Source organism: Cebus imitator, unplaced genomic scaffold (assembly GCF_001604975.1).
Source record: "Cebus imitator isolate Cc_AM_T3 unplaced genomic scaffold, Cebus_imitator-1.0 Scaffold108, whole genome shotgun sequence".
NCBI classification, from domain to species: domain Eukaryota; kingdom Metazoa; phylum Chordata; class Mammalia; order Primates; family Cebidae; genus Cebus; species Cebus imitator.
In genome coordinates, this window is record NW_016107423.1 from 1487653 (window position 1) to 1515235 (window position 27583).

Here is a 27583-nt window from a genome sequence, read left to right on the forward strand (position 1 = left end):
AAGGATGCTCACGAGAACACCAAGCTCATTATTTCCACTTACACTGATAGATGTGGAGGAAGGTCTCGCTGAGCTTGTTGGTGAAAAGAGGCTCAGGGAGGTCCCGGAAGAACTGCTTCACCATATCCGCCACATCATAAGCAGACTGGTCTTCATAGCTGACGTTCTCAGGGAAGTTCTCATTCATTTGGCGTAGGGCATGGATTCGAGACTTCACCCCCGACTTGCGAAAAAGACCCACCTGAAACAAGCCATAGGGATATGTCAGCCAGGCCACACCTGGGTGTGAGGAGGAGGAGGAGGCATGGGATGGAAACTGGATGAGCTGGAATTGCCTCCCACTGAGCACATGCTGAACTACCCATGTACCTACTTTCAGGCAGTAGTTAACACTGTCTTCCTCTCCTATGAGATGAAGATAAGAATAAAACCTCACCTCACAGGATGACTGTGGAGAGTAAGTGAGGAAACAGATGTGCATGCACTTTGTGACCTGTTACGTCTTATCACACTGCAGATGTTATTATTTTATTCATTTATTCAGCAAGTTACCGCGGTGTATCAGGCATGCCTGGAGTTCGTAGGTGTCATTAGTGAGCAGAGCAGGTAAAATCCCCTACCCTCTAGGGTTTACATTGCCATGGGGGTTTGAGAAAGTTTGGTCAATGGGAGGTTTGCTGGAAACAGTGTGGGTGATGAATGAAAGGATCCCAGATAAACAGTCATATCCAGTGCCCCTGCAGGGAAGAGTTTTATGAGCAATATGTTCATGAAACAGAATAATATCAAAAGTGCATATTTTCATTTAAGGGAGTTATTTACTTTTCCAGCTTTGAAATTCTTGGCACTTACTTTTCTACCTGTTTGTTTTTATGCTATAAGCTATGGCTCTAGTGAGAATGATTCCTGGGTGGCTTTTTTCTCGGACCTCAAGATACTGCCATATCATGACTTTTTAATCTCAGAGCCTAGACGCCTCCCCGGCTTGTTGAATAAATGGAGCATTAAGGCATCAAGAACAGAGTGGCCCTAATGAGAATGAGTGAGGCAGAGCAAAGCCCTGCAAGAACGAAGATCCTGCAATGGTTGGGCATGCTAAGCTCTAGGCAGGCCCCCTAGAGGAACTTCCTTTTGCTGGACTTGGCCTCTATTCAAAAACGAACTGATCTTTCTGGGAGCCCTGGCTTATAGTGAAATAATATGTCTGCTATATTTTTAAATGCGTATAGGGAGTTGATTTTTTTCAACCCTCAGTGTCCATAGCTCTCATTCCCCAGTGGCTCATGGGTTGGCCCGCTTCTGCAAAGCAAGGTAGAACCTTCCTGAGTGGCTGGACAGGTGGACAGTGGCCATTAGCATCAGCCACTGCTCTTTCTCCCTATACCTGGAAGAATGCCTGATATAGGTCATCTTACTGGCCGCTCTGTGTACCAGGCCAACCTCCACCCAAGTTTGGGTATCTGACAAAGGCTTTCTTGATTGCTGCAACAAATGGAGAGCAGCTCTCATTCTTTCAAATTGCAGTAACAGCAAAAGAAGAATTCCAAGCCATTAGAGCATACTCAGGTTTTTGTGTATGTCAACTGAATGGATCACAGGGGAGATTATACACTGCTACTTTTTGTGGTCATAAAAACAGAATTCTTAGTAATATTTCTTTGCATGCCAAGGTTTATCACTCTAATCCCACACATCAGGATATTCAGGCTGATAATATTGTCACTTAAAATATGAATTACTTTATTTTTTATTCTTAAAGTTTGGAGTGTCTAGAAAATGCACAATTTTGTCATACTTGGATGACTCGCCACAAAGAATCTAAACAACATTCATCTTCCTTCAACTGGCAACGACTCCAAATTTCATCAAAGGGCATGGAAAGAAAGTATATACTGTCAAAATAAAAAAAAAAAATTTCAAGATGTGAAGGGAGTGATTATTGGGGGGAGATCCATTTTGGACGCGTTTACATCTTCTGTTTTCCTGATTCTGGAAGGAGGCCCAGGACGGTGCATACCACAGGGCTGTGCTGCACGAGAGTTCTCAGAATCGGGATGCCCTGAAGGTAATTACTTCAGTGTGACTCACAAATATTTATCCTCACATGACTAGGTATTATTCCATTTGAGAAGAATTCCTGTTTTTTCTTAACAGCACAGGAATATTGACCAGGATCTATAAAAAGAAGAAAGCAGACAGTGTTTCTGTGTAAACTGTCGAGCACGTTCCTCTTTCATCCACCGTGTCCTGCGGGCTGTTTCTGGCCACACACTCCTGTGCATGTGCACACACATCCCAGAGATGCTATCTTCATATTGTTTGGTTTCCAAGCTTCTTTCTTGTTTCGGCAAATACTGTTATTTTAATTATTTTAGACATGTCTGGGGCTCTCCAGCTGCAGGCTCTGAGCTGACTGCTCTGACTGAGATCTCAGGATTTCCAGAGAGTTGTCAGGGATTTATTTGTGCTGCCTCAAATTCTGACAATAACCTTCCTGCCCTGCCCTTGTCTTCTAGGGGACATGGGAAATACAGACACACACACACACACACACACACACACACACACACATACACACACACACACACATATACACACACACACACACACACACACACACACACACACACACACATATACACACACACACACACACACACACATATTTTTGTTTCTGTGGATTTTTGTTGGAAGTATAGCAGGAACATTTTCTTTCATAAACCTAATAAAGAAAAGGTGAGTCTCAAGTCAGATTCTGGATGTAGTAGCTGAAGATGGCAAAAGGGAAAGATGGAAACAACCCATCTTCAAAGCTTTTGATGAACTGATGATTAAGCTAACTCTGGAACCGTTCTATTTCCTGACCTCTTTTTTGTTTTTGTTTTTGAGACAGAGTCTCACTCTGTCACCCAGGCTGGAGTGCAGTGGCACGATCTCACCACAAGCTCTGCCTCCGGGGTCAAGTGATTTTCCCTGCCTCAGCCTGCTAAGTAGTTGGGATTATAGGTCTCGCCACCACACCCTGCTAATTTTTGTATTTTTAGTAGAGACAGGGTTTCACCACATTGGCCAGGCTGGTCTCGAACTCCTGATCTTAAGTGATCTACCCACCTCGGCCTCCCAAAGTGCTAGCATTACAGGTGTGAGCCACCATGACTGGCCTATTTCCTGACTTTTTGTTTGTGTTTTGTGAGACCATGAATTTTCTGTCATTTAAGTCACTGTGGGATGGGGCTTCTAGTGGTTGCTGTGAAAAGCCCAGAGCACAATGAGTAGAAGATAGTCTTTCTCAGGCACAGAGAAATCTTGAGACCAGAGGAAAGTTCCCCTCTCGATCCTCACAGAACAACATGGTGATGGCAACCAGTGGTTTCCAATCATCATTTCTCCTTCAGAAAGTTTTGGCTGGGCACAGTGGCTCACACCTGTAATCCCAGCACTTTAGGAGGCCAAGGTGGGTGGGGGGGAACACCTGATCTCAGGAGTTTGAGATTAGCCTGACCAACGTGGCAAAACCCCAGCTCTACTAAAAAATACAAAATACAAAATTAGCCAGGCATGGTGGTAGGTACCTGTAATCCCAGCTACTTGTGAGGCTGAGGTGGGAGAATCTCTTGAACCTGGGAGGTGGAGGTTTCAGTGAGCTGAGATTGAGTCACTGCACTCTAGCCTGGGCGACAGAGCCAGACTCCATCTCAAAAAAAAAAAAAAAAAAAAAAAAAAAAAAAAAAAACGTTCCAAAGCAAGGATTGATCTGAATTTTTGACAGGAGATTGTTTTCCACATTAAAAAAATAGAGAACCGAAGAAACCCATTGTTCATCCTTCTTCCTCTTCTTCTTCTTTTCTTTTTTTGAGACACAGTCTCCCTCTGTCTTCCAGGCTGGAGTACAGTGGGATGATCTCAGTTCACTGCATCTTCCGTCTCCTGGGTTCAAGTGATTCTCCCACCGCAGCCTCCCGAGTAGCGAAGATTACAGGTGCGTACCACCACGCCCAGCTAATTTTTGTATTTTTTTAGTAGAGATGGGGTTTCACCAATGTTGGTCAGGCTGATCTTGAACTCCTGACCTCAAGTGATCTGCCTGCCTCAGCCTCCCAAAGTGATGGGATTACAGGCGTGAGCCACCTCACCTGCCCCATTGCTCATCCTTCTAATCACAGCAGATGGACAGGCAACATCCCCAGCTCCCTCAGCTTTCTTATGAGGAAGATCCCAGGAAGGCATAATGTTTTTCTTTTGCCTTTGTGTCTGTCACCCATGGCAGGCAGCCTGGGCAGTCACATAGGGTCTTCATACACTTGGTTTAATGCTCTGCTGTCTTGGTTTTGAAATTCTCAATGATTTATGAACAAGGGATCTCACATTTTCTCTTTCCACTGGTCCCATCAATGACATAACAGGTCCTGCTGTCATCTACTGTTAAAGCTCAGCCCAGACACTCTCTTGAGAAAGGGGAGGATGACCATCAGCAATGCAGAATTCATTTTACAAGCATCTTTCTTGTATGTGATCTCTTGTTCCTTTAGAAGATAAAAGGGTGAGTGATGGGTGTCCCTTTGGTCTAGTTTTCCTGTTACCTCTCTCTTTTGTCTTTCACCTAAAAATCTAGCTATGAAAAAGTGAGGACTCAGCTGGGCATGGTGGCTCAGACCTGTAATCCCAGCACTTAGGGAGGCTGAGACAGGTGGATCACCTGAGGTCAGGAGTTCGAGACTGGGCTGGCCAACATGGTGAAACTCCATCTCTACTAAAAATACAAAAATTATCTGGGTGTGGTGGTGCTTATCTGTAATCCCAGCTACTCGGGAGGCTGAGACAGGAGAATCACTTGAACCCGGGAGAAGAAGTTTGCAGTCAGCCAAGATGGGGCCACTGCATTCCAGCCTGGGTGACAGAGCAAGATTACGTCTCAAACAAAAAAAAAAAAAGAAAAAAAGAAAAAAGCAAGGACTGAAGGATAATTTCACTGGATTGCCCCAGAGCACTGCTCACTTTATCTGAGGCAGGCAACAGGCAAAGTGAGGAACAGGCAGTGGGGCGGGGACCCTTGTACTGAGCACTAAGAGTCTTCCCAGCATAATTAGGCTTTTAAAACTCACTGCTCTATTAGGAGGAGAGGCTGAGCATGAGTGCTGCATTAGAATTCAAATTCCATCTGAATAATATTACATCTCCCTCTTGGCATCCTGTTTATGCTAATCTTTTTCAGGACTTAATGATGTTTATCAGGACTTCCATTTCCTCTTCTTTAGAAATGTGCTCAGCTAATGAAGGAAGGTTGGTTTTCTTCAGAAAGAGACAGATTCATCAGAAGAGTATGTGGCAGATTCTTATTTTGAGCATTGCAGGTTTAGCCTCTCACTGCAGTGACTTCATATTCATCAGGAGCCAGGTATAACCTATCCTTCTGTGCACAGTTGATTTAGGGCAGAAATAAAAGCTCAGACAACAAAACAAGGCTCCTCTCACACACTACTATGTCTGAATACAAATGGTTCATAATTGAAGGCTAAACTTCCTCATCTCACCCACAGCCAGCTGCAAGGGCAAACATGAACACTGTTGCATCACAGAAACTGCTGTGCATGTGGAGTGTGGAAGGCAAAAGGTGGGCGATGTTGCAGACTCTGTGGGACCCGGGTCAGCGGCAGTGAGTGCTTATATGCGGGGTGAGTGCTTAGCATGGGAGAAGGGCTGATGCACTGCAGGAAGCCTCCTCCTTGAGACTCGGGGCAAAATCTTGGGAGGGTAGGGGGTGGTGCTTCCTATTAAAATGGGCATAGAGGTGCGATATTTGTGGATGTCATGGTCTTCTGCAACTTTGAGGCTGAGATCTCAAGGCCTTGTGCAGGCTGGAATCTTTTCAATCCCATGGAGGTGCTGTTGGCGAAGAAAAAACGTTCGTTTGGTGTTGCTCTCCTTCCTTTTCACTCTTCCTCCCCTTGCTTTTCGTACTGATTCGCTTTTACCAGCTCTTGCTTGCTCTGAAATCTCTGGAACAGCCAGGTTTTGATTCCTTATGTTTCTCTCGTTCCCTCCTTTCCTTCCTATTACCACCTTCCTTTTTCCCAGGAGCCAGAGGGGTGGCCTCTGTCTGCTTTCCATACCACGTGACAAGGAAAGGGAGGGACGTTCCGAGGTTGGAAGCCCTGGCAGGACTGGGTGTCTTATAGGGTGGTGACTGGCTGTGGTGAAAGTCCCTTTGATGTCCTACGGATTCTCCCATGTGACTGACGCAAGAGATGCGTGGCTCTATTCATTTTTATTACATTTAGAATCTGTATTTATGTCTTGAAATGAGTCTTCTGCCTCCAGAGCTTTGCTGGTACACTGTTTTTCATCTTGCCATATTCTCCCAGATTTAAAAAACTGACCTGAGATGGACACGGGGTGGAAGAGGTTTTGGTGCCCTGTGTCCTTCTCCCTCTTGATATGACTTTTGCTTCCAAAGGGAGACTGGCCCCACTAACAGTAGTGATAATGGCACTACATGTTTTTCAGAAGCTACAAGGGGCAGGAATGGTTTATAGTCTACACTAAATACTCTGTGGTGAATGGAATAGTGGAATTACAATTCAATTATTTATACCCGCTCTTGTTCAAGAAAGAATTTAAGGGGATTTACAGTAATCTATAAAATATAATAAGATACAATTAAATTAAAGATAAAAGATAAGAAAATTACAGCAAAAGGAAAACAAAGACAGAAAAGGGTGGATGAGACGAGGAATAAGGTTGATGCATAAAATTCATGCCAAAAAATTACACGTATTTACTACAGACAGAACACATACTGGGCTCCAGGCTTTCTAGCAGCCATTACAGTGAAAAAAAGACACCCACATGAATGAGTTTGGTGTGCACAGTATTAAAAAACAGACCATTTGTCCAAAAGAAACACAATGTTTTCAGGTGCTGTAGCCAGAGAAGGAAGTTTTTTTCTTCCCGTCTCACAGAAAGCATGTTACATGACTTAATGACCAACATCAACTACAAAATCCTGATAGTGAATTAATTCATCAGGGAGTTGTATAGGGCTACTCCTCAATGCTAGACATGGCATCACCCCAAAGTCCACTGGGGAAAAGCAATTATAATAAGCAGCAGCAGAGTGCAGTGGTTAGGAACTTGGACTCCGGAGTTAGATCTGCAAGCAAGTGTTGGCTCCACTACAGTGACCTGGGGATAACACCATTCAAGGGTGGATATGGGAGTAAATGAGGCAGTTAATGTAAGCACTTAGTACAATTTCTTAAAACATGCCAGGTGGTCAAGAGAGGTTATTTTTGTTGAACTAATGACACAGATAGGCTGCACTTCCTTTAGCCATTCCTGAACACTGTTTTCTCTTAATAGAGCTTTTGCTGATAAGCATTAGCTGGCCATGCTTTTGGAGCAAAATATTCTCTGTGCTTGGTACAGGGCAAAGCCAAAGTCTCAAAGAGCACCAAGAAGGAGGTGAGTTTGACACATACCTTACAGAAATTGAGTTGCTTGGAAAAACATGTCTCTGAACAAAACACAATCTTGGGTCTGCACCCACAAACCAACAACAAACGTACAATTGAGGCCACAAAGTTCTATGCCAAGTGACATGGTGCAATACTTCTAGCATTGGAGTAGAGACTAGAGTAGGCTTTCCCAAAGGTTCACCAGAGCCCACCTCTCTAAACATTTTTCTCAGTAAAACATCTTTAGAACATGATCTTGGAATAATGTGTATTCTTAGTAAAACCTCTACAGCTAAAAAAAATTAAAATGCATGTGTAAGTAACCAGATCCATTGGCTGACTCTATTAGGATGTGATTCACAAGTCAATTCATGTTGGAGCATCTGCCAAAGAAGAGAACCCTTGAAAAGTAGCCTGTCACCCTTATTTCTGGGGAATAAGAGGCAAGCTGTTAAGTATATTTCTCAAAACTAAATGGCTATCATCACAACAATGACAGCAGCCATCCCACCCTCCGTGATGACATCCAAATATAGAAAAATGTTATGTGCGGATTCTCTAAATTAAAAGTGAGGAGGAACAAAGGTGATCACACTCTCAGTTCAATCAAAGGTGACTTCAAATGAAAAAGTTACTTCTATTTTTCTGCACTGAAAATTGATATCTGATTTACCAAGAGACCAGCCTGATACTAAGTATGGTCTCAGTATTGGAGTCTCTACAAGCATCACCAGCCAGGATCTTTGAGTTCATGTAGCTGAGCTCATTCCTGCCCATAAGCCCAAGGTCCAGGGTAAATCAATAAAAGGTACAAATAATCTTAGGTTGGTACAGATTCTCTGCATGACATCAAAAATTATGATAAACAGAATCTGTTACAGAATAGCTACCTGGAAATATACCCACTATTCAGGGTTGCAAATTATCAATTAAGAACACAGCTTTTATTTTGGACAGAATGTCTAAGAAGCTAATGTGTATTAATTTGGAGGAGGAAAGGCTTTGCTTTATAAACTACAGGATGGATTGCACTCTGGACTTAATCACAGCCCACCATTATGGTGGGCCCCAAAAGTCCTGGAGGCAGAAATTGATCTCTGAATATTTTGGAGAGCTTGAGTTTTGAATCAACTTTATAAAATGAAGGGACATTTGACTTAGCTGATACTTTTGTTCATATTTTATTTGGACATTTTTAAAAGATATAAATAAATCTATCTTTGGTTTAAGTTTTCCTGGTCATGATGCTGCTTCAAAAGAAAAAAAAAAAGAACCAATAAAAGGAGGCATAAAAAACCTAATTCTTTTTCAAAAATAATATAACAGAGAGAAAAGAATGCTATGAAATCAATGGTGGCACTGAAACAATAGTTAAACAGGAAATGCAGTAGATAGCTTAACTCCAGATTTTAGGGATTGCAAATTAGACATCGCAGGAGTCACTCCAGGTCATCGTTTAAGTTGCCAATGAGGAAACATCCTCAAATAGGATGTAGCTTGTTCAAATAAAACATTGCCTTTTATTTTTGGTGAGGCATATCTTGCCTGATACTGGGCAGCTCTGACTCAGTCTGGCATCGCATCAATCCAATCCCATGGTTGGGGGGTGGGTTACAGCCCTACCTGATCGAGGCAGTTGCTGCGGAGATATCTCAGTGCTTGCTGAATACTCTGAGGCAGGGGCTGTCCCGTTCTTTGGACGTGGACGATGAGAGGAACGCCAAAGACAGCCTTGTCTTTGTAGTCGGGAACTTTCATCCTCTTCATGAACTTTGGAACTGACCTAGAATTTACAGAAACCAGGTCATGCAAGCCTCCTGGGGCATACTGTGGGGAGAGGCTCTGGAAGCAAGCATGAGGGAAGCCAAGCTTTTGTTGGAATACCCAACAGACACGGGGCGAATTCAGCATGCTCTCTGCATTCATCACACGACCCACCGTGCTCTGTGTGGCCTCTGCCTGCGTGCTCTCTAACTACTAAACAGCATGAGTCATGTTAGCAGAATGTATTTGCAGCTCTGTTTTTAGGTCAAGTGGACAACTTTCCAATTTAATTGTGATAGACTCCTCTCTCAAGTGCTGAACACTTAAAAGTCCCCAACAAATCAAAACGAATTTAAAAATTACAAGAGGAAGAAGAAATCTGGCTGGGGTTGAAGGAAAAGGAAGAGAGAAAAGAGAAAGAACATGTCTTGGCTCTGTCCTCACTTTTCTAGAGCCAGCTGCAGTTTTTAAAGGACATTTTAATACACAGGCATATATTGATTTGACCATGCAGTTTATAACCTTCTAAACTATTTTATAAAAGCACCATTGATTTTTAAAAAATACGTAATATAAAACATAGGACAATTACCAACACATTTTTTATGATTTCAAATCCAGCAAATCATCTATAATAGGTCCACATTCTAACATATGCTTCTGTCAATTCCTTATTACAAGGTTTACTGCATATTCTTGTTTCTATTTGCCAACGAAATAAAAGCAGCAATGTACTCGAAGAATTAAATGCTCTTTGAATGAATCAATGCTCCAAGCGGTGAGCTTTGCATCAGACCAGAAGGAACAAGTGACAGCTGTTTCTGTACCAACTGCCAGGGTTATTTTATGGCAAGTTTATTTTTATTTCCTCTGTTCACAATTAATCACCCTTTACTTGTCTTTTTTTCTTTCTTGGAGCTGAACTGCCTTCCCTGGAAACCAACTGAGAGCTACAGATAGGGCAACGTTTCCTGTGAGCTCCCGCGCCTCAGGGCTACGGCAGAGCTCATGCTTTACGTCCAGGAGATCATCGGTGAAGGCAATGAACGGGTTCTTCAGAAATCACAAATTAACATGGGAGCCCTGCAATCACACACTTAGCTCTAGAGCCAGCAGTGCCCTCCCGGCGAACGTGCTACGCACCATGTCCAGCCGTGCTTGTTGGACATGGAGTGCTTCTCCATGATGGCCGTGAGGCGGAGCAGCGAGAAGCGCTGGAGCAGGCTTAGCTGGCCAGCTGTCTGGCTGCTGATGTGGGGTGATGCTGGGGCCGGCCGGGGCTGGTGAGACAGCTGGAAACTGTTCCATCGGAGTCGCCTTTACCAGAGAGACCATCAGAGAAGGCAGTCACAAAGTGGACTTGGTGGCAGGAAACACGGACATCACCAATGTATACACAGCTAATCAAGATAGTGTCCAAGCCAAGAAAATCACAAAGCAAATTGGAACGGAAGACACGAATGTGCAGGATAAACATAGGACATGATTGTTCCAAGTCGGATAAATCTGGAAAAAGTCTTATTATCCGTTTTATAAGGAGGTTTAAATAAGTGATAGAAGAAAGGTTGTTTGCTTATTCCAAATTTGTTCCCAAAGCATTGAGAGCAGCTGAGACTGTGTGTGTGTGTGTGTGTGTGTGTGTGTGTGTGTGTGTGTGAGAGAGAGAGAGAGAGAGAGAGAGAGAGAGAAAGAAAGAGCAAAGTGAAACAGGGAGATGTAGACAGATGCAAAGAAAGCCAACAGAGAGATAGAAAGGAGAGAGACAGAGAGATGGAGAGACAGAGGGATGGGACAGAAGGAGACAGACAGAGACAGAGGCAGAGGATAGATAGACAGAGATAGAAAGATGAAGAGAGAGATGGAGAGGCAGAGACAGAGACAAACAGAGAGAGGAAGGACAGAGATGAGAGATAGGTAGAACAACATAGAAAAAGAGAAAAATAGAGAGAGATATAGACAGGGAGCAAGAAACACACAGAGAAAGCGAGCAAGAGAGAGAGAGAGAGTCAGGGAGAGCTGTGAAATGTCTGGGGCTGCAGAATATTTTCTCATTGTCTTCCATGTCTCAACACATTCGCTCTTGCTCAGTATGAGATGGAGCCTGAGATGAGCAGCACAGACGGTGATGTATCACTGAGCCCCAAGACGCACCCCTGCCTCAACCAGAAACCCAGCAGCACACACAGTGGAATTGTTTCCACTAGTTTGGGCCTCCCAGGGCCATTTTTCTAGGGTGCTTCTGAAACGGTCTTTGTAAGTCAGCTTTTATGCACTTTGTAATTGGTCCTTTAAAGCAAAAACAAATGCACAGTGGACACATCTTAGACCTCAGAAATTTCTTTTAGGAGCAAAAAAAGTATAAAATATGGGGAAGACACGTTTTGATGAATGTATCACAGGAAGGTCAGGGGAAGAGGCTATGCCTGGGAACTGGGTCTTGGTTATGCAGGATTCCTTGCATATGGTGCCTGGTATAATGCTTTGCATGTAAGAAGCTCAAAATATTTTTTTTGGATAAAACTAAGATAGAAATAAATGATAGGCAGAAAATGAATATAAGTTAACATGGATTCAATCACCATGATATCTGTACCAGAAGTCATACTTCTGTTCAAACAATTCCTAATCACACACACCACTTAGAGTCAGGCGTTTAGTAAATACTCTGCATGTTTGTTAAAAAAATAAACAGAACACAATTACTAGGAAATGGATGAAAAATCATTTCACAAGTGCATGCCACCTACCTGTTTGGCCTGGTCAGAGAGGCCCCTACACCAGAATCCCTCCTGTCTCTGACCCCTGGAGCCTCAGATTCATTAAGAGATGTTACATCTCTTTCCACATCACTGGGTGTGGTCCGACCTTCTGAGACAGAGTTACCTTCAAAATCTAAGGTGATCTGATTAGGAGGCAGAAAGGGGGATAGGCCAGGTTCCCCAACCAACGTATCATGAGTTTGCAGTTCAGGCAAAACATCTTTGGACCAGTCATCTACTACCTCCCGGATCCCGTTGACATGCTGCAGAATGTCATCCAAGTGAGGGAGGAAGTCATCTTTCTCCAAGTCCAAAAGATCTCCTGTGCTGGCATACAGATGGGAGTCAGGGACGTTGTCATAGATACTGACTCGGCTGGCTCTGTGGCAGGATGCCATGAGCCTGGACTCCCTGGCACAAGGAACCTGCTGTCTGCCCAGGGAGATGCTACCGGTCCTCCAGTTAACCCCATTGCTACTGTCTGTGGGAGACAGGCTTTCAATAGAAAGCGCCTTGGGGAATGTTCCTGGTTTGTGATCCTTGGGAATATGCACCACCAAGTTCTCTTGGGAGTGAAACTCATGCGTACGGCTTTGGTCCCCTGCATCCTGCAGTGCTGTCCCTGCCAGCACATCCAGGTCCTCCAAGTACATGCCCCCGCGCTTGTTGGCCCCGTGGCACTTGCGTTCCTTCAGGCAGGGCGTGCTCACCCCGCTGCTGCTGTGCTCTGACGGGCTGCTCTCGCCACTCGACTTGCTGGAGCATGGGAGCCCCTTTCTGCAGGCAGGTGGCGGCGAATTCTGGAGATCTCCATTTGGAATCTGGATGCACTGCATGGCCTTAAAGGACTCTGGCTCCTGCTGCAACATGGGCCCGCTGATCACCAGGCCACCTGTCCGCCCTGACCCCTTATGCCTCCCATGGGCTCCCTTCCCTCGGAGAGTTTCCATGCGTTTCAAAAATGATTTGGCCCTGGCCCTGGTGGGCTTCTCATTCTTGGGGTGGAAGGGGTGGCTGAGGATGTCTCTGGGGGACTGCGGGAGGCTGCTGCTGACCAGTGGGGCATCCAGCATGACCGGGCTGTCGGTACCGCACTGGCCCGGCTGGCTGCGGCCGTCGCTGCCCCCGCTGCTTTCACTGTGAATGGAGCAGACCTCAGGCTCGCTCAGGTCTGTGAGGACACTCTCACTGCTGGTCGTGTTCCTCATCCCCGTGCCTGCGGGTGACCCATTTCTGTCTCCTCGAGGGAGCAGGGTGTAGAGGTCGTCCACACGAGACCACCTGCGACTGGTTCTCTGGAAAGTCCATTTGTTGCTGATACAAAGATCTTCCTCATCGGAGTCGTCACCCTGCGGAACACCAAGGAAGATGCTCGTTAGCAGACAGTGTGGCTGAGGCAGGAACTCTGGGCATGCTGAGGGCAGCCCTGCGCGGTCCTCCACCTCCTTTCCCTCTGTCCTCCCATGCACAGGTGTTGTGGGCTGCGTGGGCACCACTAAGCTTTCCATCACTTTCACTGTCTTGTACATACCCGTCCTCCGGGTGGCCAGAGGACTCTTCTCAACTTGTCAACCTTCCTTCCTTCCCATTTTTATAGTGGTGTTGAATGTTTCCTTCCTTCCTCTCTAAGAAGTTTTCCCTGACTGATTACAAAGAGGGTATAATTACATCAGACTAGATGGTCTAAATATGAAGCACCTGCAGTCTTCTTTTTCACACAGAAACTCAACTCTGCCATAAAAGGCACTTACTTCTTTCAGAAACCTCTTCACTGAGCCCCAGGGACCGTATTTCCAGCTTGCCTCTTCTGAATCTCAGCGTCGGTATATCTCAAGGCTAACACTCCCTATTTTAGTCTCCTGCGCTTGATTCTTATTGTGTATTTCCTGGATAAGGTAACAGCAAAATGACCCACTGATATTCTTTAGGTAGGAAGGAGAGAGCCATTCTGGAGATCACTATCTGATGATAGTCCAATGTGGCTACTTTGCATGAGCAGTCATTTTCTGTCGAATTAACTCCGAGTCGGAACACCGCTGGCAGAGTGCACGCCTCTGTGTGGCCGCGGTGGGTCCCCACAGCTTGGCACTGTCTTACGCTCTGTGTCTCACACATTGACTCTAGCTGTCTTGTTTCTGCCTGAATTTGCAGCCCCTGAGAGAGCAGCGTCTGCATTCCCTGAGGCTGGAGATGGCCTTGCTTAGCTTTGCATAGCCTTGGGCCCAGCACAGACATTGACCTAGAGCATATGGGTTCCTTCCGAAATGAACTGAATCATCAGATCCTGCCTCATCCTCACCAAGCATATCACCAAGACCCAATTTTGAACTGATTTTCCAATGTGTTCCCTCATTCGTAATTTCATTCTCATTCCCTTAGCATAGGCCCTTGCCACCTCTCCCTGGATCTGTGATAGTGAAAATGTGGGAGAAGCCCTGTCTCCAGCATCTTCCCCATCTCAACAGCTTTCCACAGTGTAGTCCAAATAGAATCATATGATTTCTTGTTTTTATAGTTTAGAAGCCTCCTGCTTGAGAACCTCCACGCTCAGCTGTTACAGGTAGGGTCATCAAGAGCCGGGCTGGCTGCAGTGAGCTGAGCTGTGATGGCACCACTGCACCCCCCAGTCTCAGCAACAAAGTGAGAACCTGTCTCCAAAAAAAAAAAAAAAAAAAAAAAAAAAAAAAAAAAAAAAAAAAAAAAAAAAAAAAAAAAAAGAGCAGGACCTGTGTTTCTTTGTTTCATCCATATAAACATATTTATTCATGTGTCTAGCCTCTCCATGCCAAGGAAATAATAGTTGCTTATTCTTTTGTGAATTGAATTAAATTTATTTTATTCTACTTGGGCGTTCAGTTTTAAGACCTGGTTCCAAGTGTCAGTGATACCAGTTCAGAACTAGGTGACTGTCCACAAGCTACTTACCCTCACTTAAGTAAGTTTCTGTCACTTATAATATGAGATTACAGCAGGTCTTGCCTCATAGGCTTGCTGAAGGGATTAAATAAGGTAGTGCATTCAGCAGTCCCTCACTGAAACACCTGCTTATTTGTATCTTTCAATGTTTGTTCAGTTGCTTATCAATCTTTTTACGTATCCAGCATCCACCTTAACCTTGCAGTGTTTTGTTTTTAAGGAAACGTAAGCAGATGCACAGTTAATCATTGTAGGGATCTTCCTATTCTTATTCATTCCCTCAAAACCTAGTTTCTATGTAGGTTGGACTAAATAACAAACTTGAACATTCAAGTTTAAAGTGAAAGCAAGTACAAAGCCAACGTACTGTTAAGAATTCTATAGCTTAGAAGTCAGGTCCGGTGGCTGATATGGTTTGGTTGTGTTCCCACCAAAATCTAATCTTGAGTTATAGCTCCCATAATTCCCACATGTTGACATGTTATGGGAGGGTCCTGGTAGGAGTTAACTGAATCATGGCGATGGTTTTCCCTGTATTGTTCTTGTGGTAGTGAATAAGTCTCATGAAATCCGATGGTTTTATAAGGGGAAACCCCTATTGCTTGGCTCTCATTCCCTCTTGTCTGCTGCCATGTAAGATGTGCCTTTCACCTTTTACCATGATTGTGAGGCCTCCCTGGCTACATGGAACCGGGAGTCTATTAAACTTCTTTTTCTTTATAAATTACCCAGTCTCAGGTATGTCTTTATCAGCAGGATGAAAAATGGACTAACACAGTGGCTCGCATCTGTAATCTTAGTTACTTGGGAGTCAGAGGTGGAAGGTCTCTTGAGCCTAGGAGTTTGAGTCCAGCTGGGGCAACATATCAAGACCCTGTCTCTTAAAAGGAAAAGAAAAGAAAAAGAAACAAACAAGAATTCTATAGCATTGAGATCACAGTGGAAAATTACCTTTGATTTTTTAAAAGTTGTATAAAGCTCTGGTGAAAGAGTTTAGAAAGTTGTAACTGTACAAGTGGAAAAAAGGCAAGACTCCAGAATGATGACTCAAAATATACTTTATTACTAGTACTTTCTACTCCCTCTTTTCCTGTGATTGATATAACAAAAACTGATATCTGAGTGTCATTTATACACAAGGCACCATGATAGGCTGAACGTTGAACTTACTGGATTTTTGTATTGCATTTTAGAAAGATAGTGAGAAACTGATATTAAATAAGGACTGTGAAAAAGCCCTTTTAGCAAAGAGTTTTTGAGAAGGCAAAAAAAGGATATGACTTTAAAGATAATATAGATATTTAAAAATAGAAACTACAACATTTAGTGTTGGCCCCAACTACCTCTCTCAAACCTGGTTAGGATGCCAGCACACCACATACTAGTTGGATAGGGATTCCTTTATTTAGGTTAAGAACACATGCCAAGCTGGGCACGGTGGCCTGGGACGGGAAAGCCTGGCCCTGTCTGCTGGTCTCTAAGAGCTTATTATACTCCCTTTGGCCAACAAGAAGATATTTACAGCCCAACTAAGGTATGTGAAAAAGCAGCGATCTCCTGGGAGAAAAGGCAAACTTAGGGAAGTTTTTGCAGTATTTACGTTGCTTGAACCAGAGCAAACAAACAAAAACCAAAGCAATAAAAAACAAAATGCAACAGAGAAAAAAATGACCATTCTTCCTTGGCATCCTGTGCCTACAATGACATCGTATGCCCCAAAGGGTATTGAAATGGTGTATCTGTTTCTTCCACCAATGATGGATCTTTCAAACTATTTGATAGTGACATATAACAAAAAATCTATTTTCCATCACAACTCAGGGCACATATACTGACTACACTAAAGCAAAAAAAAAATGCTTAAGAAATTATCCTTGTTTGTTTGTATTCTAATCCTTTTTAGTCTAGTTTAGTCTGTTTTTGTTTGTTTGTTTGTTTTGTTTTATTGTTGTTTGTGATCCACCAAATTCACTTGACAACCTACCGAGGGGCCATGATCTGCGGTATGAAAAACACATTGCAGTAGAATTTAAGGTTTTTGTACACACTCGAGACCCACAGAGCATCAGGCACGTAGCAGACTCTCCAGTGGTATTTATGGAAGTGTACTGATCGTTTAAAAGAGATTATCAGATTTCCTCTGTTTGATAATTTTTTGAGTTTGATAATTTTAACAATGAATAGCTTGTGATTATTTAGAAATGCAAAATGGAAATCTCTAGGAGTAAATGTGCTTATAAAGAAAAGGACACATCAAGCTAATTTTATTCTCCTGTCTCAGTGGTTTAGTTGATCATGGACATACCAGGGACATGGAACATCAGAATTTCAGCAAGGAAACTGAAAAAAGTTCTCATGTTGTGGACAATATGGCTTACTAGCTAGATGCTACACAGTGACGTCCAATCTTTTGGCTTCCCTGGGCCATGTCGGAAGAAGAAGAATTGTCTTGGGCTACACATAAAATACACTAACACTAATGATAGCTAATGAGCTTAAAAAAATTACAAAAACACTCATAATATTTTAAGAAAGCTTATGAATTTGTGTTGGGGCACATCCAAAACTGTCCTGGGCCACATGTAGCCCATGAGCTGAGGGTTGGACAAGCCTGCTGCAGAGAGTTTTGTTAGTAACTGGTTGAGTAACTCCTCCAAAGTGTGTGACTAAAAGACTGTAAATAACCGAAGGAAGAATGTCTCAAGGTTATGACCATATTAAGAGGAACCTGAATGGGTCAGAACTCGTGTTTTTAAACTGTAAAGATGGTATAAGTCTATTTGCTAATGGTTCTTTGAGACTCAGTTTTCTCAGTTATAAAATAAAAACAATAATAATGCACATCTAGGACGATTTATCAACAGAACCAAATGGGACCATATGTGAAAATACCATATAAACCCCAGACAGACGAAACTAGTTATTGTTGTTAAAGAAGAGCAATATTGAGAAGTGTATAGAGCTTAAGAGAAGTGAAGGATGACCTGTTAATAAGATGAAATTTCACAATTTAAAATATAATGACTCTAACTTCAAAAATCAACTATAGGATGGCAGGATGAAACAAACATAGTTCAGCAGACCTTCCTATTTATTCATAGACTTGAGAGTTCTGGCAGATATAACTTAATGTGACATAGCCATGTAATATGGCTACTAAACAAAGGCACTAACCTTAGGATGCATGACCAGAGCACAGATCCCAAGACTCAAAAGGTCAGCCCCCACTGCATTCTGCACTGGTCACTTACATCAGGAACAATGGGTTCTTTCCATATGCCACATTTTAAGGGGTTGATTTCTAGAGAAGAGTAGTCAGAATGACCAAGGATCTAAGAACCACAACCTCCTGGGATGGATAATTAAAAGAATGAATAGATTGATTTAGAAATGAGGAACTCTAGATAGTGCTACTCTGAGTGTGGTCAGGGGGATGCCAGTCTCCAGACTTGATCTTTAATGAGATAGCTACGGAAATTGAGAGTAAGCATTAAAACCATTTGTCACCATTTGACACACTGTGCCCTGTAAGCTCATAATCAGTGGCTTTGTCTTACTCAATAGAGTAGAGACCAGTTTGGGTGTAGGCAGATTTAAACGGTGAGCCCTATGAGTGAGAGCTGTATGCTGCTGGTGTGTGGTCAATCTGATACACAACACGTGCCAATTCAAGGTTAGTTTGCTTACCATAACCCAAAGTGTATAATGTACAGGATCCACTGTCTTGCAGGTAATCTAAGTTTGTAACTTTGCAATTATAAGAACTGGCTAGAGATGAAAGACTGAAGATGAATTTTGGAAATATAGCACCACTTAACATCATTTTGAATAAAAGGTGAAATGGAATACCCTAAAGTTGTAGGTGATATGGAATAGCCCAAACTTTTAACTTGCCTTAAAACCCTCTATTTTCACTGGTTTCTCTATGATGATTGGTACTCAAACAAAAGATTTTTAGATATACATTATTCCCCATGAGTAGCATTGTTATGAATCCTACCTAACTTAGATAACAAACAAGAAACTCACTGTCACATTAAAAATCTTATGGCTGGGTGCATTAGCTCACGCCTGTAATCCCAGCATTTTGGGAAGCCCAGGCGGGCAGATCAACTGAGATCAGGAGTTTGACATCAGTTGGCCAATATGGTGAAACCCATCTCTACTAAAAATACAAAAATTTGCTAGGTGTGGTGGCACATGCCTGTAGTCTCAGCCACTTGTGAGACTGAGGCAGGAGAATCGCTTGAACTTGGGAGGCAGAAGTTGCAGTGAACTGATATCGTGCCACTGTACTCCAGCCTGGGTGACAGAGTAAGACTCCACCCCCCAAAAATATATATCTTATACACTTTAGTCAAAGTATTTGTTCAAAGTGTGCATATAGGCATTCAATTTGAGGGCATTTACTTTAAAACTATTTTAAAATAAACTTTTTGTTCAGTTATGACAGATGAACGACAAAAATGGTATGAGCACAATTGTGATTCTTTGTATTAATCACATATATGCACACTTTCAATAAAAATCTGAACAGTTTTTGTAATTCTTTTCTATTGATAGCAGCAGGAGACTGTCAAATGCCTAGGCAGATAGGTGCAGGTTCCTGGTGAAACTGCACCTTCAAGCCAAAGGCAGTTTGAAGGCTGAAAGCCAAGCTACAAATCCACAGACTAGATTGAGAGCCTCTCTTCCCATTTGGCATGCTTTCCTCTGACAGATTCCCACCCTTCACCTATTTTACATATACCTACCCTTCCTTAATAGTTTTTTTACACTGTTGTGCCTACCTTTGGTGCCTTTGTTTTAATCTGATTGATCCTCTCCCTCACCTAATTTACATATGCCTACCTTTCCCTAATTAGTTTTTTTACACTGTCATGCCCACCTTTGATTGGTGTCTTTGTTTTAGCTTTTTTGCACACTCACAAACCAATCAGCATGCAATCCCCCATTCCGAGGTTATAAAAGCCCAGACCCAGCCACACTGGGGGAGAAAACCACCCGACTTTGGGACCACCCTTGCATCCTGTCTCCACTGAGAGCTGTTCTGTCACTCAATAAAACTCTTCTCTACCCTCTTCACCCTTTAATTGTCAGCATAACCTCATTCTTCTTTGATGTGGGACAAGAACCTGGGAGACACGGAAAATTTTGGGGGTGGGGGGGGTGAAAGGAGCTGTAAGCTGTAGCCCTCCTGTCCTTCAATGGTTCCAGAAAGCAGTGCAGAAGTTTCTGGCTGGCAAAGAGGGGTTGAGAAAAATCCTGCATCCCTATTCCCTGTTATATTTGTTTTGATTATATTTATCGGCATGCACGTTTGTGTCAGTTGAGCCTAACAATAAACCATTAAGGCTTGTTTCTGTAATTTTTTAAAGTTCATATTTCTAATAATTCATTTGTATTGAATTTCACAAAAGTATCTTGGTCTGTGGCAGACTGGAAAAAAATAAGGTAAGAAAACCAGTCATTCACCACAGATAGTTGGGAAACTCTTCTAGATTGAGCGTGGGTCAGAAAATGTTTTCTGTATAGGGCCATATCATAAATATTTTAGGTGTATTGGCCATAAGGTCTCTCCCTCACCTAATGAGCTCTGCCATTGTTGTGAAATGAATGGGCACAGCTATTGATCCAATAAAACTTTATTTATGAAAGCAGGAGCAGCAGTTTGCTGATTCCAGTTCTGAAGGGCAGAGCTAAAGAGCTGCTGAGTGAATGGGGAAATCCATATTCTTTGCTTCTCCAGAGAAAAAAGCTAGGCTCAGATGGGCCAATTTAGAAGGAATCAGCTACTAGCTTATCATATGGAAGGCCTTTCTAGTCTGTAGAATAAAACAAAATGCCTTGCCATGTGAAAAGCTCATCATGTTGAGAAGCTTATAATAAACAGTGGCTCGGCAAATTGTGAGGGAGAGGGATGCTCTAAGAGTCAAATCCTGCAGTGAGTGAGTGGGAGGTTGGAAAACAAGACAGAAGATCCTTTCTACACAAAGGCCCTACAGTTTTAGGACATTCACATGTAATTATCTGCAATTCAAGGCTGTTAATACTCTCTAGCCAAGGGAATGATGGACTAAAAGGTTGTTTTTCTCTCATTTGACTGCTCTTTGCAGTTGCCAGGAGGTGTCTCATTTGGTGGGAGATGCGGGGAGTTGCAAGGCAGTGGGGAGTGTGGGGGTGGCAGCCGGGCCCCTTGTCAACACTGCAGTGCCTCTGAAATGCTGATGGCATTCAGGCCAGGAGGTGCTGGCTGCAAGGTGGCAATTAGTCATGGTTTCTGTGTTGCTTTCCACCTTTGGTCATGATTTCAGAGAGCCTTATTAAAACTATAACTTCAACCAGAAGCTTCTTTGGAAGCTACTCTTTCTCTCTTGAGACATATTCTTAGGTAAGAGGAAAGGTAAGAGTCCTATGTGGATATACGTCCTTCTCTTTCCTCATTCAATAAACAGCCTAATTGGAGTCTTCAGTCTCCAGCTTTTACTTTGAATTGAAGCTGAAGCATATGAACACCTTAATCAGGAGACTTCAATGTCATCATAGAGCAAGTGTGAATTTTGTGGGTAATAACAAGGAAGAAACATTTTCCTGAGAAAAGCTGCTTTGTGTGTGTCTTGGTGTTTTTAATTTAGATGAGTCTCCACTGTTTGGCCTTTTTTTTTTTTTTTTTTTTTTTTTTCTAAAAACGAGAACATTCTTCAGTGAAATTATATATTCCTCAGAAACAGATGCCAACCAGACATTCCATAAAGAAGGACTTTTTAAAAAAAATGGAATTTGGCCATATCTTTACACTGGAAACAGGAACCCACACGAATCCACAGCTGCAAAAGGCAACTCATCCATAGTCACATAGAAATTTAGATGTCAACTGGAGCTACGTGGCCAGGCCTGCCTGTTTGGTAGCCTGTTTGGGCCACTAGGAATGCCACAGGGAGAGCCAGAGCCACAGGTGGCAGAAGCACTGGTGTCCTGTCTCCTGAAATGCTCTTGCGTGGGTTGTTAGTCTTCCAGTGAGGTATGCAGCTAAATTCAACAATACTCTTCACCACCTGACTCTATGTAGAGGCAGGGAAGGTCATCTCGAAGCCTTAAAGGAACTTTTCTCTTGTGCAAAATGGTTAGAAACTCTGTTGTGGGAGGGTAGGGATGATGTCATTTCTCCTAGTGCTTTGGAAGTGGCATTTCATGTATCAGAAAGGGGTCTGCCTAACCAGGCATGCAAAGGCCTTCATCTTCGCCACCTACTTCTGGATTTTTTGCTTCCTTCCTTGTGTCAGCCCACCAAAACCTACAGGATTAAATACAATTGCCATGAAGAAAATAAATAAATTGTGGACTTGGGTACAGATGGCAAGAACATACCTCTTATAAAAACAACACACAGTGAGCTGAATGTACTGCTGAGGAAACATGAGACTCTTGTAGATTTCAGGCCAAGGGCTAGAGGCTCACCCAGGCTCCGGTTTGTCTCGGAATATATCTGAAAGGTGAGGAGGGGAAGTCCGCTGCCAGATTGCCTGGATTCAAGTCCTGCCTTTGCTATTTCTGTGTGGCTTTGCGCAAGTGCCAAGCCCCTCCATTTCTGCATCTGTGACATGGAGTTCAGGACAAGGAATAGTGCCTGGCAGGGAGGAAGCCGTGTGTCAGCTTTTGCTAACCTCACAAACTGATGAGCCAGCCCCCATAAACCCTTTCACAGGCCCGACAGCCCCGTGGAAAATGATAGTGACCCCAGACAGTTCAGCTGTTTGGGGATGACTTTTTGCAGAATTAAATAAGTCTGGGACTCTGCAGATTGGAGATGGGGTGTCTATTTCTATTTCTTGGATGGCTTAACATGGGGACATATCCAGAGGAAATGTTGCTTATTCTCCTTCCAAATAAATAAATTCTGAAGTTGGCTGAAGCTTTTCATGAGGTGCTCAACTCTCAAGTCTCCTTTCTTATTTCTGATCATTTGGCCTAGTCTTAGCTCCTATTCATTTTTTTCCTTACTTTTTCACAGTAAAATGAAGGAGTAAATAAAGCCTACAGCTTGTGTAGAAGGAAGATCACAGAAGTGGGTGTCACAACACAGCGGCTCCTGAGTGGTTGCTTCAATCTGGCCACAGATTCTGGTCATTATTGAGATTCATAAGTAGGTGGAGACCACATGTCAGCATTATTCATTGGAAAATTCAGGCCATGACTCTCCAATTCACGATGTGAAAAGCAATATTTTATTCAAGCGCATGCATTCTGAGGCTTATAGCTAAGTAGGGGCTTTAAGGGTGCGTACCACTAGATCCGATATAAAGACGGCATTAAGGTCAGAATACCGAAGCGACCGATTTACAGAGGAGCTTTGTGAAGGTAAGGCACAAAGAGCTGAACAAATGTTATTCAAGCCCATCTTGCCTGTGGGTTTTCAAAAGCTGGTGATGGTAAAAATCCAATCACTCCACTGTGTGGAAAACAACTCATGTCATTAGTTTTTGGCATTTTCTTTTGTGATGCAGTACAGCTAATGGTCGGTATAGGCAGCCGTATAGACCAGCCATTTGAGGACCCACACTTTAGACACACAGGCATGGCTGTGTTCACTTTAATAGGAACCATGTGTTCCAATCAAAACAACATCTGACCCTCATGCTTCAAATCGTATGTCTGCTTCTCAAGGGGTCTATTCAGCCAGACAGCTGTTGGGAGATTTATTCCCACATTTTTAATTTGTCTTTGGCCTGGACAAACTGCTCATGTTTTAATATTTCTCTGGATATTGTTTTTCACTGTTTTACCTCCTTAGCTTAAATCTTTGGTTTCCAGCTCAAATCTCAAATTGTTTTTAAGGTGAGGTCCACCAAAATTCATTTGATTTTTTTTTTTTTGGTGTTATTTTAGAGCAAAAATTCAGGTTAAAGTTATTTTTAAAGATTAGGTTACTTAGGAGCAACTTAAAATTCTTTGGCTTTAATTATTTCTCTGTGTGGACCAGGATAAAGAACACTTTCTTTTGATTCAAAGATGTTTTCTCTGATCCTTCAAAATAGATGGAGGCTTGACTTGCTACATAGTGGAGATGGTAAATGAAAAAAGTAGTTGAGGATCCTAATTGTGAATTTCCTAAAAAGAATCCATTCAGTGAGAAAGAGGGGCAGTATAGCATGGTGGCTAGGAGCCTCAATATTGGAGTCAGACATCCCTGAGGTAGAAACCCTGCTCCGCTGCTAGCTGCAAGATTGTGGGCAACGACCTAGCTTGTTCAAGATTTACTTTCCTTACATAGAAAACAGAGAAGCCCCGTCTCAACGGATTAAATGAGATGATGTGTGGTAAGTACATAATCTAGCTCGTAGAAAACAGTACATATTCAATAAAGTACAGCTTTATTTCAAAACTGACATCTCTAGTCTTGGTCCATAAAGAGGAAGCAGCACATACTAAGTCCCGTGACAGGGAGGGAGCATAGTGACTTTTCAAACGAAACCGAATTCCTCGTGGCTAGCGAAGAGCGCAGTGGAGAGAATGGTGAAAGATGAGCCAGGTTCAGGATCTTGTCACACTGTCCCCTGGCTCCCTCATACATTAGCAACTGAATCTGCCTGATAGTGGATGCATCTTGACACGTGCATGAAATAAAACACTGCTGGGAAAAATGAGCCAGAAGATACTCGCCATGGACCCCTGGATCCTTTCTGAACTTTTAATCTACTCATTGCTGTGAAGCATTTGAGTCTAATAAGGGGTTGACATTTACAATGGACACTTCTAAAAGATCACCATAAAGCATTGAGATATTTGACATCTTTATGCAAACCCTCTAATAAAAAAGAAAGCAAAATGAAATGGTGAAACAAACAGATTTCAGCCTGAGTTTATAATAGACTTATTTAGCTGGTCATGATAAAACGAAATGGGATATGGAGAATCCACATGGATGGTCAGGCATTTCAAAATTTTGCTTAGGTTCATGTTTTTTATTGTTTGTTTGTTTTTGGAGACATGGTCTCACTCTGTTGCCCAGGCTGGAGTGCTGTGGCACAATCATGGCTCACTGCAGCCTCTACCTTCTGGGTTCAAGTGAGGGCCCCAACTCAGCCTCTCAATAGCTGGGACTACAGGCACAAGCCACCATGCCCAGCTAATTCATTATTATTATTTTTTTGTAGGCACAAGGGTCTCATTATGTTGCTCAGATTGGTCTAAAACACCTGTGCTCAAGTGATTCTCCTGCCTTGGCCTCTCAAAGTGCTGGGTTTATAGGCGCGAACCACTGCGTCCAGACTTCATGTTGTTTCTAATCAATGAATGCAGGCTGCATCCATTGGTATAGCCACATTCTTATTAAGGTGTGGGCACCTACCTTTTTCCTTTGGAAGTTCACATCAAGTTTCATTGAGGCACACTTGTTCAACGTATTTAGTCGTCTAAAATGAAAGAAAAATGTGATAATTACTTTCATTAATGAATTTAAATGTCTCCAGTGAATCCTCCTTTGTTTCCAGTAAAGCTGAAACTGCAGGAACAACCAATTATGTCAGACAGCACTGCGCCCACAGAAGGTATGCTTTAAAATCGTTCCCATTTGTTCTCCAGCCTCCTGACCGTAAGGACTCTACCGCCAAGCCTACCAATCCCTGCCTCTTCCCTAATCTAAAGCCAGCCCTTTTCTGCCTTCTCTTTCCACTGTTCCTGGAATCCATGGCCAATCATTTTAGCCACACTTTCACCAGCCCCTCAAATTGTTGGCCACCTTGACCTTGCATCGTCTATCCTGTTACTCTCTAAGCATGGATCAACACACCATGTGTCTTTTCTCCTGACATCAGGCGGTTGGGTATAGGTGGAAAATAACTCACATTACAGTGCTTAATTATACATGCTATAATCTGACTATGTTGCTCCAAAATACAGATGTTGAAGCCCTAATGCCCAACGTGATTGATTTGGAGTAAAGACATGATTAACGGTTAATGAGGTCACCAGGGAGGAGCTTTGATCCCAGAAGACTCATGTCCTTGTAAGAAGAGATACCAGACAGCTCCCTCTCTCTCTCTGCATGTGAGGACACAGTGAGAAGGCAGACATCTACAGGTCACAGGACCCTTACCAGGAGCCAAACCCTGCCAGCACCTTGATCTTGAACTTTCCAGCCTCCAGAACCGTGAGAAAATGAATTTGTTGTTTAAGCCACTCAGTCGTGGTGTTTCCTCATGGCAGCCTGTGCTAATAAATACATTTTGATTTTCACCCTCAGCTAGACTCTCCAAGATGTTACTCTGCATTTCTTTCATTTTATTTCTCCTCTGGTTGGCTCCCAATCTCAGACCACCAAAAAGATTTATTCTCTCAACACATGACATAGCCACCATTGCCAGTGAGAAAATATAAGCTATTAGATAAGAATTCTTTTAATAATCTTTTTCACCCTAAATTGTATCTATGAGCTTATTCATCCCACTAGTCTTCTGGTTTACAGGAGAAGATAGTCCTATTCTTTATCAAAGCCAACGCCTCAACCTTGTTTTCATTTCACATCCACCACTTCATCTGGGACGTTGTCACCTCGTTTATTCCCTCTGACATCTGCAATCTCTCTCAACTGCCTGCTTTTCTTTGAGCCCACTCCTGTCTTAAACAAGCTGACTAACCAATTAGTTAGCTACCCAAAGAACCATAATCAAGCAACCTATCAATTCTCCTTCACTTCTGTCTTTTCACCAAGTAACTAGACCAACTACCCTAACATTCCCCTGTCTTTCACATCTCAATTTGTTGATTACATGCTCAGTTTTCATTCACTCTTTAACCTTCTGCACTCTAATATTCATGAAATTCTCTTTGCAAATACTCATTATTTTGCTTTACTTGATTGCTTTTAAAAATCACAATCATGAATGCCTGTGGAGATAATTCTGTTTCTTTTGGCGTTTAATTCTTTTTGTTGATGTTGTTGAGAATGAGTCTCTGTCTGTCTCCCAGGCTGGAGTGCAGTGGCACAATCTTGGCTCATTGCAGCCTCTGTTTCCTGGGTTCCAGTGATTCTCATGCCTCAGCCTCCCGAGTAGCTGGGATTACAGGCACCCACCACCACGCTGGACTAATTTTTGTATTTTTAGTAGAGACGGAGTTTCACCATGTTGGACAGGCTCGTCTCAAACTCTTGACCTCAGGTGATCCTCCCACTTCAGCCTCCGAAAGTGCTATGATTACAGATGTGAGCCACCGAGTCTGGCCATTGTGGTGTTTACTTTTAATAACATGTTTGTGCTGTCACTTATTGATCTTTCCGGTCAAATTATTACCAATCGGCTGTTCTATGAGAGATGAGAGTTTGTTTTCTTTTACTACTTATTCCCACCCCTCACACCCCCGACACAGACCCCACACCACACATTCACACACACACATACACTCACTCTGTCTCTTTCAAATGTAGTTATGTCATAATTTCATGTTTTTTTGGATAAATTAATAGTGTTAATTATGACCATGGAATGCTATTTAGAATATGTAATACTCTGATTATCTTTCCTTTCATTCTCAGTGTTTTGTTATTCCTGGAGTAAACAAGCATCTTATTTGTTTCCTTAGTTTTCTATGTGCTCATCTCTCAATTCAAACCCAACTGCTTCCCTGACTCGAAGTGTTTCCTATCATATCAGAGTCTATCATTGTAATTTCCCTGGATACATGCCTCTTAGA

The 27583-nt window shown here is 42.8% G+C and overlaps 1 protein-coding gene across 8 annotated transcripts in view; it reads right to left on the reverse strand.

The window, feature by feature from the left end:
* STARD13 (StAR related lipid transfer domain containing 13) overlaps positions 1-27583 on the reverse strand; it is a 251605-nt gene that overhangs the window by 15275 nt on the left and 208747 nt on the right. For 7 of the 8 annotated variants that reach the window (XM_017538037.2, XM_037741811.1, XM_017538039.2 and 4 more), the window contains exons 4-8: positions 25242-25305; positions 11966-13326; positions 10362-10535; positions 9078-9237; positions 43-241 (exon numbers count right to left, since the gene is read on the reverse strand). In XM_017538037.2, coding sequence (XP_017393526.1) covers positions 43-241; positions 9078-9237; positions 10362-10535; positions 11966-13326; positions 25242-25305 — 1958 coding nt within the window. Of the gene's footprint in view, positions 1-28; positions 242-9077; positions 9238-10361; positions 10536-11965; positions 13327-25241; positions 25306-27583 lie in introns of those variants that run through there. The other variant, XM_037741812.1, reaches the window with a different exon arrangement.